General features: G+C 50.4%; 1 protein-coding gene across 4 annotated transcripts in view; it reads left to right on the top strand.

The window, feature by feature from the left end:
* The window catches only part of Smoc1 (SPARC related modular calcium binding 1), a 157,218-nt gene extending 147,656 nt beyond the window's left edge, over positions 1 to 9,562 (top strand). For 3 of the 4 annotated variants that reach the window (XM_050158456.1, XM_050158453.1, XM_050158452.1), the window contains 3 exons: positions 2,367 to 2,611; positions 6,777 to 6,830; positions 7,250 to 9,562. In XM_050158456.1, coding sequence (XP_050014413.1) covers positions 2,367 to 2,611; positions 6,777 to 6,830; positions 7,250 to 7,266 — 316 coding nt within the window. In that variant the 3' untranslated portion in view covers positions 7,267 to 9,562. The remainder of the gene's footprint in view (positions 1 to 2,366; positions 2,612 to 6,776; positions 6,831 to 7,249) is intronic. The other variant, XM_050158455.1, reaches the window with a different exon arrangement.
* The last annotated feature ends 3,105 nt before the right edge of the window (positions 9,563 to 12,667 follow it).

Genomic DNA, 12,667 nt, shown 5'->3' with positions numbered 1-12,667 from the left:
GGGGGGGTGCTCCCTGATGCTCCTCTCCCTGCACCCTGAGCATCCCTACAGAGTTTCGGCCTGCCCACCCTGTGCATACTGCAGGGGCAGCCATGAGAGCGGGTGCTGCAGCTAATAAAGAAAGAGGAAAAACACGTAGACACAGGTGGTGACACCCTGCAGAGAATGCCAGCCGGCTTCAGACATACTGCACCTGGCTTCTATGGCAGATTAAGTCAAAGACCAGTGACAACTCAGTGTGGCGCTGTCACACCTTCCCTAAGGTTCTCTCTGGGTGGAAGCTGTCAGGATGAGGTCCTACTGACATCCTTCTTAGAATCCAGGATGCCGGGCATTTACCCAAGACGGAAGCCACCTCATTAAGAATGGACAGGATAGTGGCTTTTTTGTTGTTGTTGTTGTTGTTTTTGTTGGTTTTTTTTGGTGATGCAGCTTCTGTTTCCTTGAGCTTCATGTCTCCTGGGAGTCGCTGTGAAGCAAGATGGGGTTTTCCAGCTTGTTCTTGGGCAGGGATGAGTAGTGATCCCCTCTTTTCTAGACCAGAAAACAAACCTGAGAGGGGTGTGGGATGTCACATCGTCAAGTGCTGTGGATGTTTCTTTGCATCCTCAGTGTGTGCTACAGGTCCTGGTCACCTGGTGTAGGGCCCCTGCTTACCAGTGAACTCCTATGTCCATGCCCTGTTGCAGACCCTGCACACCAGTCATTTGAAATGTATGGGATCTCAGCCTCATTCTCCTCCCCAGGGCAGTTACCCAGGCATTGGAATATGGATCCTAGCTCATAGTGACAATCCATAGGAACCAAAACTAGGATACTCATGTCTCTTTTCTTCTGCTCAGAAACTCTGACCAACCCCTCTGCAACTGACCTATCATTGACTTTAAACACTATAAATATTAGTGTCTCTTTGACTTCTCTGAGTAAAGATGGTGCATGAATAATTAAGTAATAAATGAAACAGGTGGACCATTGCATGTACTTATACAGATAGATCCTGGCCTTGTAATTTTGTGTTTGCAGATATGGACTATGTCAGATATGGTCATCTCTTTGTATCTGGGTACAGGCATGTTCCTGGTCACTCTAGTTTCTCTAAGAATTGGCAGGGGCTCTGGTTAGCATATCATCTACTAAACCCACCCCAGACCTCCTGAGTGGAAACCTTAGGTTGTAGGGACTCACCCTAGATCTAGAGTTTGTTTGCTTTAGAATCTCTGTTTGGGATGTAGAATCTCTGTTGGAGGTAGGGTGGGGGAGGGGTGGCTTGGCAGGCAAAGTATAAGCAACAAACATGAGAACAGAGTTCAGATCTCAAGAATTAATGTAAATGCTGGGAGTGCACCTGTAATTCCAGCATTCAGAAGGTGGGCACAGAGCTAGACCATCTGTGTAGGCAAGATGCGCCTTTAACCACGAGACTCTGCCTCAATGAGTCAAGTGAGGGAGTGATTAGGGGTGACTCCCGACACGAATCTTGGCCTTCCACACATAAGTACAAAGCCACAGGTCGTGGGGGCATCGCACATCCCTTGTGCCCATGGTCATACTTTGGATTCTGCTCCTCTGAGCCGGTGAATAGCTAGGGGCTAGACTGACATCTCCAGTCCTGGCACTGGGTGTGTTGAATACTCAGTGCTGGTTCCCAGACACAAGTTCAGGAAAGCATCCTGTTTGACAGTGATCCGTGGGTCAAGAGAAGGACAGTTTAGATTCTAGACGTGGTTTCCTCAGGTGGATTAAATCTCCGTAGTCTGTCTTGAGTGCCTATCTGCCCAAGAAATAATCCTGGTTATTTCAGAGGGTGAGACAGCTAGCTCAATGAAATGAGAGATCACTTAGAGGCCCCTAAGGAAAGAACTATTGCTACCTGATGGCTGGTAGCCCAGCATAAAGACGGTCTCGGTTTGGTCTCTGTTGCTGCAACAAAAATACTCTGGGCTGGGTAATTTATAAAGGAAAGAGGTTTATTTTGGTTCACGGTTCTGGAAGTCCAAGAGCATGCCAGCATCGGTTTGGTTTCCAGTGAGGGCCTCTTACAGCTTCAACTTACTCCTGGTGGGAAGCAGAAGTAGGAAGTACAAATGAAGATGTGGGGTCGGGTATCTGCATCACAGCAGCCTGCTCTTGTGAGAACTAACCCATTCCCGTAAGGGCTGACCCAGTCTCTTAGGAAAGGGTCTATCTACCCTCCCTCCCCAACACAAACACACTGTAACTTCAGTTTGAGTTGGCAGGGACAAATGCCTAACTGTAGCAAGTCCCCTGGCATTGGGACATTTGGGAGAGAACCGTAGCGGGGTGGATGGCTCTTACAGGGTCCTGAGTGGTGCTCTCTGGGTTGGGGTTGTCTGTCTGTGGCCCAGGTTCTCAGAGCCAGATCCCAGTCATACCCTGGAGGAGCGGGTGGCACACTGGTACTTCAGCCAGCTGGATAGCAACAACAGTGATGACATCAACAAGCGGGAGATGAAGCCCTTCAAGCGCTATGTCAAGAAGAAAGCCAAGCCCAAGAAATGTGCCCGGCGTTTCACTGACTACTGCGACCTGAACAAGGACAAGGTCATCTCACTGCCCGAGCTGAAGGGCTGCCTGGGTGTTAGCAAAGAAGGTGAGTCCTAACCCCCGTGTGCCTGGCCTGGGGACAGGGACCAAGGGCTGTCCTGAGGAATGAGGTCCTAGGCATCCGTGTGTTCTTCACTGGCTGTTTACTGGGCGAGGGCTGTACTTCAGGGCCAGCTGCCTGCTGCAGCCATAGAATTGATTGATAAGGTTCCTATTCTTACACAGGTCACTGAGGAGATGGAGTAGGTAGTTGTTCACGTACTTTGTGATCAGTACTATGGAAATGTATTGGTTAGACCAGACCTCACTCATAATCATAGCTCAACTTAGGAGAAATTGCTTATCTTTTATCTTGTCTGTGGAGTAGGGCAGCATAGTTCCAGACTGTGTGTGTGTGTGTGTGTGTGCAAACACGCGTGCATGTGTGTTATATGTGGGATGTATGTGTAGGAGATAGACTAAGAATAGGGGGCTGTTCTACATATCTCAAGGGATCAAACTGAAAATGATCCTGCTGTCTTCATCAATGGGCCTTCAGGGTCACGGTGCGGGTCTGATTTATCCCCCTCCATCACATAGAGTAAACTTGGGCATGTGAGGTAATTCTCTGGGACAGTCTCAGAAGTGTCCCAGACATAATTTCTCATAGTTGACGGACCAGAACTCTGTCCCTGGGCTATAGCAACCATAGGGAGGATGGCAAGAGACAAGGTAAGACTAGAGAACTCTTCCCTCGATAGTGAGGAGCCCCTGGGTTGGGAAGGCCCGCCCAGGGACGCTAGGTACTGAGTGAGAGATGTCGGGGCCAGACCCTGTCCCACTGCATCCACTTTTCATTCTGGGAGTTCTGGATGCTCCTCCAACCCAAATTCAGCCAGAAGCAGGGTGTCGATTTGAGTCATCCGAACAGTTTTTCGGTTCTGAGACCCCTGGGGTGTTTCCTGCTTCTTGCCCAACCTACCTTCCTGACCTCCCCTGACCCCCATTCAAAGGTGACTGGAGCGCCTGTGTTTGCACATAGGATTGTGACTTGCCTGCACACGTCTGTAATTTGCATGTATTTCTCTGACATGTCTCTGTGAGCATGCCTGTTTAGGTACCTGTCTAAGAGCGTTTCTATCTTTTTGTGTCTATGCCTGCTTTAAAAGTTATTAATATTTTTGTGTGTGTATGAGTGTTTCCCTCCGTGTACGCATATGCCCAGTGCCTGCAGAGGCCAGAAGAGAACCCCTTGGAACTGTAATTACAGACAGTTGTGAGCCACCATGTGGATGCTGGGGACTGAATCTGGGTTCTCTTGCAAGAGCAGCAAGTGCTTTTAAAGTCTGAGCTGTCTCCTCAACCCTTTATGCCCTATTTAAATATTTATGACTAAACATGTGTATACATGCTGTGTGTGTGTACGTGCATGTGCACATGTGTGTGTGTGTCTGTGAGTGTGATAGAATGGGTGGAGTAGAGCACTGAGACAGGAGGCAGGTGCAGGGATACCATTAGGATTGGGGGTGGGGTACTGTGTAGATGGAAAGCCCACAGAGAGCACAATGGGACCCCCTCTCCCCTCCATTCCTCCATACAGCGCAGCACACACCGCTTCTGGAGTTTAGGGTCCAGAGCTCTCTGTTGCTCTGCAATGGAAGAGTCTGGACGAGGCGGAGGGACAGTGGTTTGTACTTGTGAGATAGCCATGTTGCCAGTGCTTGGCTCACCTGTAGGACTTTGAAGTCTAACTTCTGTGTCCTCCATGAAGAGGACCCAGAGTGAAAAGACTGTTTCTTGTGAGCAGGCCAGCCTTGTCAGGGCAAGTCAAGAGAGAGGCCACAGAGGAATCCGGGGCAGTGGGGCGCAGATGTAGCCTTGTTGTGTGGGCCAGAGAGGAATCCAGGCAGTGGGGTGCAAATGTACCCTTGGGGTTCTGTAAGCAGAGGTAAGGCCTGCTGGGAGCAGTGCATCCAGTGCCCTGACAAGGAAGCCAGTTTTCAGACCTATGGTTCCAGCAGGAGGACCTTGGAGCAGCCCAGGGAAGAGTGAGGCCCCTGTCTAGACAGAAGTAGGGATGTCAGTATGAGCATCCCGACATCAGGTTGATTTGACTCTTAAATTCCAGCCCTGTCAATTCTAGCTCTGTAATTTGACAAGGTAGCTCACCTTTCTGGACTTCAGTTTTCTTCTCTGTCAAACGGAGGAACTAGTGTCTACCCCGGATATATGATATGAGAAGTTAACAAGGTAGTGCAGGCGGAGGGTGGGGAAGAGTTCGGGTGCTCAGTGAGCACACAGAGGAATCTACCCTTGAGTCAGAAGTGCTGCTAGCAGCCCCGAGGCTTTCCTCGGCTGGGATGGGCCCCTTCCCCCCCCCCTGCACACAGCCATTTGACCGGGTGGTATGTGGACGCCCAGACACAGGTCATCTGGTATTGTGTGGTGCCCTCTGCTGGCCGGAGAGGGGCTTGCATGCCAGGTGGGAGTCCAAGGTAGGGGAGGAGAGGGCGTGGTACTTGAGGAGTGTAGTTTTGGGTTTGAGGAACCAGGATTTTGGAGATGCCACATGAACACTGCTTCTTTTACCTTCTAGAACTCTCACCGGGGAGCTGAACCCCCTGGCAAGCATAGCAGAGCCTGCTGACATTTGGAGGCCTGGGCCTCTTGATTAACTTGTCTTTCCCAACCCATACAACACATTGCCAGGATTGTTGTCACCGTCCTGTAAGGCCAGCAGCCTGAGGACTAGGGTCTTGGTGGCTTAGAAGTCCCAGCTTTCCCTTGGGCTCAGGCTTCTCTTCTCCCTCAGAGGTTCCAGAGCATGGGTCCAGTGACTGCCAGCCGGCACTGGGTTTGCTTCCTCCCATGAATGCTGTGCCATCCTGGTTTCTTAGCCTCATTAAATGGGGATAGCTTCATTCTTTTTATATACATCTGCCGAGGCCCAGGGATGTGCTCCTGGCTTTCCATTTTGTTTTGTGGCTCTCGACTGATGAAGGAGGACCAGAACAGCCTCGGGCCTCCTTTTTCTATGTACTTCCTGTGTTTGCCACGGAGAGCCGCAGCCGCAGAGAGGAGCAGAGTAAATGTGGACTCTAAGGTCATGCCGCCCGGCTCTGCTTTCTCCCATCTGCGGGACTTTGGCCTGCTCCTCTTATAGTCCTAGATTTGTGACCTCATCTGTGAACTTGGATATACCAACGTCTACCCTTATTTAATTTGTCTTGGGTCTTAAGAAATGTTGGGAGATGCTGAACTGTGGGGTCATCTATAGATCAGCGTGGGCTCATCAGGATTGAATCCCCAAACCTCCATGAATTCATCTGGTCCTTGGGACAGTCCTGCATGGGAGGCAGAGTAGAAGCAGCGTGGGTGTCATCCTAATTCCATCTTCTGGTCCTGTCCTGTGAGGTCCAGAGCAATGCTCAGAGACACAGGAAAATGGCCAGACTCCTGGTATGTTCCTCCTTTGGGAGATCAGGTCTTGAAGGAGCACCATGGCTAGCTTGCTGAGCTGCTTGGCAGCCTGTGCACAGGAGGGGGTGGTAGCTTGGTAACCTGTGCACAGGTGGGGTGGTAGCCCTGTGCACAGGTTGGGGTGGTAGCTTGGTAGCCTGTGTACAGGACTGGGTGCTAACAGACTGGCTCTTGGACCTCGCCTAAGTCACTCTGAGCCTTTGCCTCCAGATTTGGCAAGTGAAGGGGCTAAGCTCCCTCCCACCTCTGATGTTATAGGACCCAGAGATCCAGAACCAAGAAGATTATAGCAATGGTCACTAAAGTCATTCTTCGCTCATAGTCGAAGGGATTCCAAAGAGACATCCCAAGTGGTGTACCATACCACAGTGGGAAAAGGAAAATGAAAATAAAAGGTCTATTCTCTCTATTGGTGCCTGCCAGCATGAGTTCACGGTCAGCCTGGACTACACAGAGTGGGGGCTGCTTCAACTTAAACAGTGATAACGACAACAGGAGTAGCAGCAGCAATACACCAGAGGGACACCCGAGCCTGACCTATAGAATCGAGACTACAGTTCAGAGGTGGACAATGGCTTACGGGGCAGAGTATGGCAATAGGCACCCCCAGAACAGGAGCACAGCCATGATACTCCGGCTCCTCCCCCACTTCCATCGCTTCTGAAGGCAGAGGGGACAGGGGCTCAGACACAAGCTCTGCCATCTCTCCGGGTCAAGGCCTCTCCCATGTCATATGTTCCTATTTGTTGCAGGTGGGAGCCTTGGCAGCTTCCCCCAGGGAAAACGAGCAGGCACAAACCCATTCAGTAAGTTGCCTTCTTCCTGGCCCTTCCCTCTTTCTTCTGTGGTTCCCCTGCGGAAGCTCTGGCAGCACAGTGGCGTAGGAGGAAGATGGCGTCGGTGCCAACAGGGTTCTGTCACCCCCACCTGTCACAGACACCTGCTGTTCCCTCCAGGCTGAGGTAGTGTGATCTGGCTAGAACACACCCTCGTCATGTGCTTGTTTGGCAGGCAAGGTTTTGGCAATTCCAAATTGACTCCAGACTCTGTGAGCTGACGCGCATGTCAGAAGACCCTGGCAAGCAGTGCCCCACCCAGTCCACACCCAATGTGCAGAGGCTGGCCTCGTGTAGAAGCTCACTCACGTAGCTGAACGTTTCATGTGCCCGGCTCTAACCTCTGGCTGATCTCTCTTTTCTTTCTTCACTCTCCCTTCCCCTCCCAGTTGGACGCCTTGTCTAAGAAGCCGAAAAATCAAAGGGCCAGTGGAGAGTTCCAGGAGACAGGACCAAGCATCAGACACCTAGCCTTCAGCGCTGCCCACACCCAGCCACAGCCCATGTAACATAAGTGGTGCCCGCCATGTTTGCACTTTTAATAACTCTTTTGTGTGTGTGTTGTTTCTGATTTCATTTGTACACACCACCTATCTAATACCGCAGCTGGAACAGGAAAGGGAAGAAAGGCCGCTTATTCTCTCTTTGGTTAAGTTTTTGGATCTGCTACTGACAAATTTTAGGTTATTGGGGAGGGGGGTTGTTACTGGGGGTGAGAGGAAAGAGATTTATATACTGTATATAAATATATATGTAAATTGTATAGATCTTTTTGTACAGGCATTGGCATTACTGTTGTCCCCTCCCTCCCCTTCCCTTCTCTGGACTCATAGTCCAGCCTTCTTGGACTGTATCCTTTGTTTACCTGCGTGGTTTCATTGGAGAGGGACTCTGTGAGAGTGGATGGGGGCTCTGTGCTTGTTCTGTGGACAGCATCTGTTCTCTTCTGGGTGGGAAGAGGGTACTGTTTCATGCCATCTGCTGCCAGAGTCTACTCACTTGGCCACTGGTTGGGTATGAGTGGAGCCCAGCTCAAGTGACGGCCAGCATGGACTTCAAAATTCTTCAGTGGCCCATGTCCCCTCCTATCGAGATAACTGAGCACAAATGTTGAAGGGGTTTAGTTAGGCTACTTCAAACATTGCCACCCATGTCTAGCACCTTTCCCATGTAGGCACCAGAGGAGACACGCCAAATGTGTGAGGAAGGGGCACCCAGCAGGGCTTTCCTTTAACAGATGTTTAGCATCCAAGTGTTGTCTGAGTTTTTGTCCTGCCTGGTTTCTGTCCTCCCACCAGGTCCCACAGCTGTTCAGCCCCAAAGAAATCACACAGAGGTCTGTATTAATGATAAACCGATTGGCCCATTAGCTCAGGCTTCTTATTAACTCTTATAACTTATATTAACCCATTATTCTTATCTATGTTAGCCACATGGCTCGGTACCTTTTTCGGCGAGGAAGTCACGCCTTCCTTCTTCGGTGGATGGGTCATGATTGGGGAGGAATGGGCTTCCTCCTTCCCAGAATTCTCCTGTTCTCATTGACCCTCCTCTACTTCCTGTCTGGTTGTCCTGCATGTACCTCCTGCCTGGCTACTGGCCAATCAACGTTTATTTAAAACATAATTGACAGAATATAGACAATTGTCCCGAACCATCCAAGAGAATGTTGAAGGTGACAAGCTTGCCCCAGGCCTTCTGCAAACCCACAGGAGAGGGTCTGCAAGCGTGTTTCTTCCAACCCTAGTGTCAGACTGGGTTTACTTCCTTGCTCCCCCTCCACCTCTCACCCTCACCCACTGGGTCAGCCCCCACTGTTGACCAATCCCGGAGTTGCTCTTCTGGGTCCCTCAGCTTCCCTCGTGGACTTCCAGACCTATGGACCAGTCCTAGAAGTAAAATTTATGTGGTGTCCCTTCCTTCTGCTTCCCCAGGAGGAATAGGAGGAATAATCCAGCTACAGGGGAATCTAGATTTGTGCACAGGGAGTCACCGGGGTTGCAGAGTGGTCACCCAGCCTTCAGGACAGACAAGCAGCAGCTTCTGTCTAAGTGCTAGGCTGATTCAGATGGTCTTCCATCAGAACATCAAGTGACCCTTAGCAGCTGTTTCCATGGTCAGTCATGGTGGCAGTGAGGGAGGTCAGGAGCTAAGGGCTGGTGCTTTCGTTGACTTGCTCTTGGCCATCTGAGCTTGTCTGGTATTCTATCTCAGTTTCCCCGAAGTGCTTCTACCATGCTAAACCCTATTCTGTCTTGGGTCTGGAAGGCACTGGCCTCGTACATGCTGCCCAGGTGTGGGGACCACAGCCTTCTCGGCACTTGATTTGATGAAGTCTTGGCTACAGAAGGTTCCTGCTGTTCTGCAGAAAGTCACACATGTTGTCCCATGATGACCAGTGATTCTGTCCTGACATGGTAAGGTGAAAAAGAAGCACTTTCTTGGAGTCTTGACAAAAACAAAAAGCCCACAGTGTGCGGGACCTGGATGACCCTCACGGCAGACTCCAGCCCCGTTTCCTGGCCTGAAGAAAACATGCACGTGGAGAAGCTACCTCCACGTGTGAGTTCAGAATCTGCCCAGCTCTCTTCTCTTTCATAGACGGGTGCAGGCTGTGCTGTGTGGGTTTCCCTTGGGAGGGAGGGAGCAAGGGAAAGTATTTGTAGCTTGTTTTATAAAAAATAAAAATGGCTAAAACCTTGGCAGCTGGTGCCTCTTTCTTTGGGTGGCCTCCTCTGAAGGAAAAGCCCCATTTCTTAGACGGTTTCATGGTATTCCTGGCCCAAGCGCTGGTCTTCTTGGCCCTTGCCTGCCAGTGTGTAGTCTTTAATTCTCCCTCTTCCCTTCACCCTTGGAGATGCCCCTGAAGTATCTCCATTCTGGGGTCTTTCCCTTAAGCCACAAGTGGAATGTGGCTGGTGGAGATCCGGGGGCAGGACCCCAGACAAGCTTGTTCTGTGGCTTCAGTCTGGTGATGATGGCTGTGTTGATTATGCCTGGACCCTGGGCTGGAATGCAGACGGAAAGCTGCACCTCAGTGGGGCTTATGCAGGCCAGATCCCAATTCTGTGTGGCACACATGTGCGAGGCTGCTGGTGAACTCTGCAGAGCAGAGGGCTTTGGGATGGAGAGGGGTTGTGATGTGCACAGGGCCAGAATAGGGGCCACGTGCTGGGTCCCCCTGAGTGGGATGTATTTCTTCTCACTGTCTCCCCATGCAAGTCTGTCCTTGGAAATAAACTTTGCCATTACCTACTTGAACATCTTCTCTGGATTCTTCTGGCTGCGCTTTGGGGCTTTGTCCTCTGTGGGTCCACAGAAGATAAATTTCCCTTGAACCCCTGCCCTAACCTTTCCTCCTGATAGACTTCCCTGGAAAAGGATCTGAGCCTTTGATTGGCCACACAGCCCCTCATCATCTGGTACCCCTATCCAGTTGCTCTCCAGTTTCAGAAATGAAGTTTCAGTTTCAGGGCCACCAGGATAGCTGGGTTGCTGTGCACTTACACACCAGATGCTGTGTCTGCTGTGTCATGTACATTGTCATAGGTGATAACATAACTTCAGTGACTCGGGCAGCCTTGTTCCTGGTCCTAAGTGTGGACTCAGGTCCAGGGGGAGTAAAGGTATGGAAAGGTAGAGTCAGTGTCGTCTTCAGATTTTCTGGCTCCAGGCCCTGAGCGCTGCTGGTTCCCTCTCTGCTTCCCGGGGGCATCAGAACAGCCAGCGGCTTCTGCTCCCTGTACTGCTTGAGCCTGGCCTGCATGGGTGGGAATTCATTTTCTCTCTGAGCAATGAAGGGTCTTACAAAAAGCTGCTCTTATGCAGAGGACTGCTGACTGCCATAGGCTTCAGAGAAGTGAGGCCAGCACTTCCCCTGCAGGAACTCCTGGAGCATTCAGAGTTGACCTAACCTCCAGCAGAGAGTCGGCCTGGCATAGAAAGGGACAGGCCTGAGCTCACATTTGACAGCAAGGTGAACGCTTACCCCTGCCCCCTGTTCCTCTGCCTTCTCCAAGACAGCTGCGTCAGGAGCCAAGGAAAAGGCACAAGACAGGTCCATTCTGCTTTTGTCTCACCACGTTCCAGAGCCGTGCTCCATGTCCAGAAGGAGGGAACAGTGGAGACATATTCAGCAGGAAAGTCTAGAGCTTTGCTGGGGCTGGCAGTTCTTTTAGGACAACTGAGTGCTGACAGAAGATGGGGTTCCAGGTTTCCAGAGATAATCCCTGCTTCCCAAGGGGGTGCAACCTGACAGTCCTAATACCTTTGTTTGTATGTATCTATGCATGTATGTATGAATGGATGGTTGTATGGATGATGGATGGGTAGATAAACATATAGAGACATACAAAAATCAAAACAAAAGAATATAGAGAGTTAGCAAAGTTATCTTTCTGGCCATTTATCCCCAGTTTCTAACTGACCTGTAAGATCATGGCTATGCCATTAAGGAGGTTCTTATCTTTTCTACGAGCCTTGGCATTTTCTTGCTGCACGAGTGGGGACAGGGGAACTGAGGTCTTCATGAAGTACCACCAAGCCCTTCAACCCTTTAGCATGGATTTCCGTAACTCTCCTGCAATTTTCACGGCATGCTAAGGAGGCCCTAACCTTGGTCACATCCTGCCTACCACTGACTTCTCTTGCTGGGTATGTCAGCCAGGTGCCTCTGGCCACTTTTTGTCAACAGAGAGCAGATCAGTCTGGATGACTCCTTGTGCTCGCCACTCCCACCTCTAGCAGCCTCCTTCATGTAGTCTCGGCTTTGCTCTGCGCCATTTCCCCTCTTAACAGGATAGATTCCCCAAAAGCCCTTTTGCCCATATCCTCTTAAGTGGACTATTGATTCTAGTTAATGGTTGATGATCCTCTATGTGGTAAGCCAAGGCATGTCCCCAAACTCAAGGCCACCCTTGAACAACCTACGCACTTGACAGAAGGATGTACTGCACACTGGGGCACAGCCTATCTGCAAGTTGGTGGACAGTTGCCAGACTGCTAATGCAACTCAGCCAGGAGAGAGTGGAATGAGGTCAGTGACACACACGGGCTCAGGTAACACTGGAGAAGAGTTGACTGAAGACTCTCTGATGCCCTGTGTCACGCACGGGAAACTTCTGTGTCTTTTATAGTCATTAGTGTGATCCCCACCCTATTGAATCATCTTCCCTTGTGTAGCGGGTTCTTTAATGATAGCCAGGGTCGTTTCCATGACATTCCAGTCATTTCAACTACTTACAAGGGCAGTTCCAATCAATTGTACAACTCAATATCCAACTTACTTCAGATCTTCCTCCCTTCCCAGCCCTAGCACAGTGTTCTGGTCCACGACTGCAAGGAAAACAGTGGAGCTACAGTCTGGCTCTGGGCCAATCACTCTTCTGCTTTTCAGTTCTTCATGATGGGGTCAGGAGGAAGAAAAGGAAGAGAAACCATGAGGGTCTCTGAGTAGTGTATCTCTCTGTGTAGCCTGTCTTAGGGTTTTTCTGTTGCCGTGAAGAGACATGACGACCAGGGCAACTCTTACAAAAAGAAAACCATTTTATTGGGGTAGCTTAAAGTTTCTGATGGTTAGCCCGTTATCATCCTGGTAAGACATGGTGACATGCAAGCAGGCCTGGTGCTGGAGAAGTAGTGGAAGTCCTACAGCTTGACTTGCAGGAAGTGGTCTAGCTCACCGTGCACGGCTTGAGCATATATGATGCTTCAAAGCCTACCTCCACCATGTCACACTTCCTCCAACAAGATCACACCTTCTAATAGTGCCAGTCCTTTTAGGGGGGCACTTTCTTTCAAATCACCAC

The sequence above is a fragment of the Alexandromys fortis genome, unplaced genomic scaffold (assembly GCF_014885135.2).
Source record: "Alexandromys fortis isolate MF-2015 unplaced genomic scaffold, M_Fortis_MF-2015_v1.1 scaffold_99, whole genome shotgun sequence".
NCBI lineage: Eukaryota > Metazoa > Chordata > Mammalia > Rodentia > Cricetidae > Alexandromys > Alexandromys fortis.
Note: the sequence above shows the minus strand (reverse complement) of the source record. Positions and strands in the feature narration are given on the sequence as shown.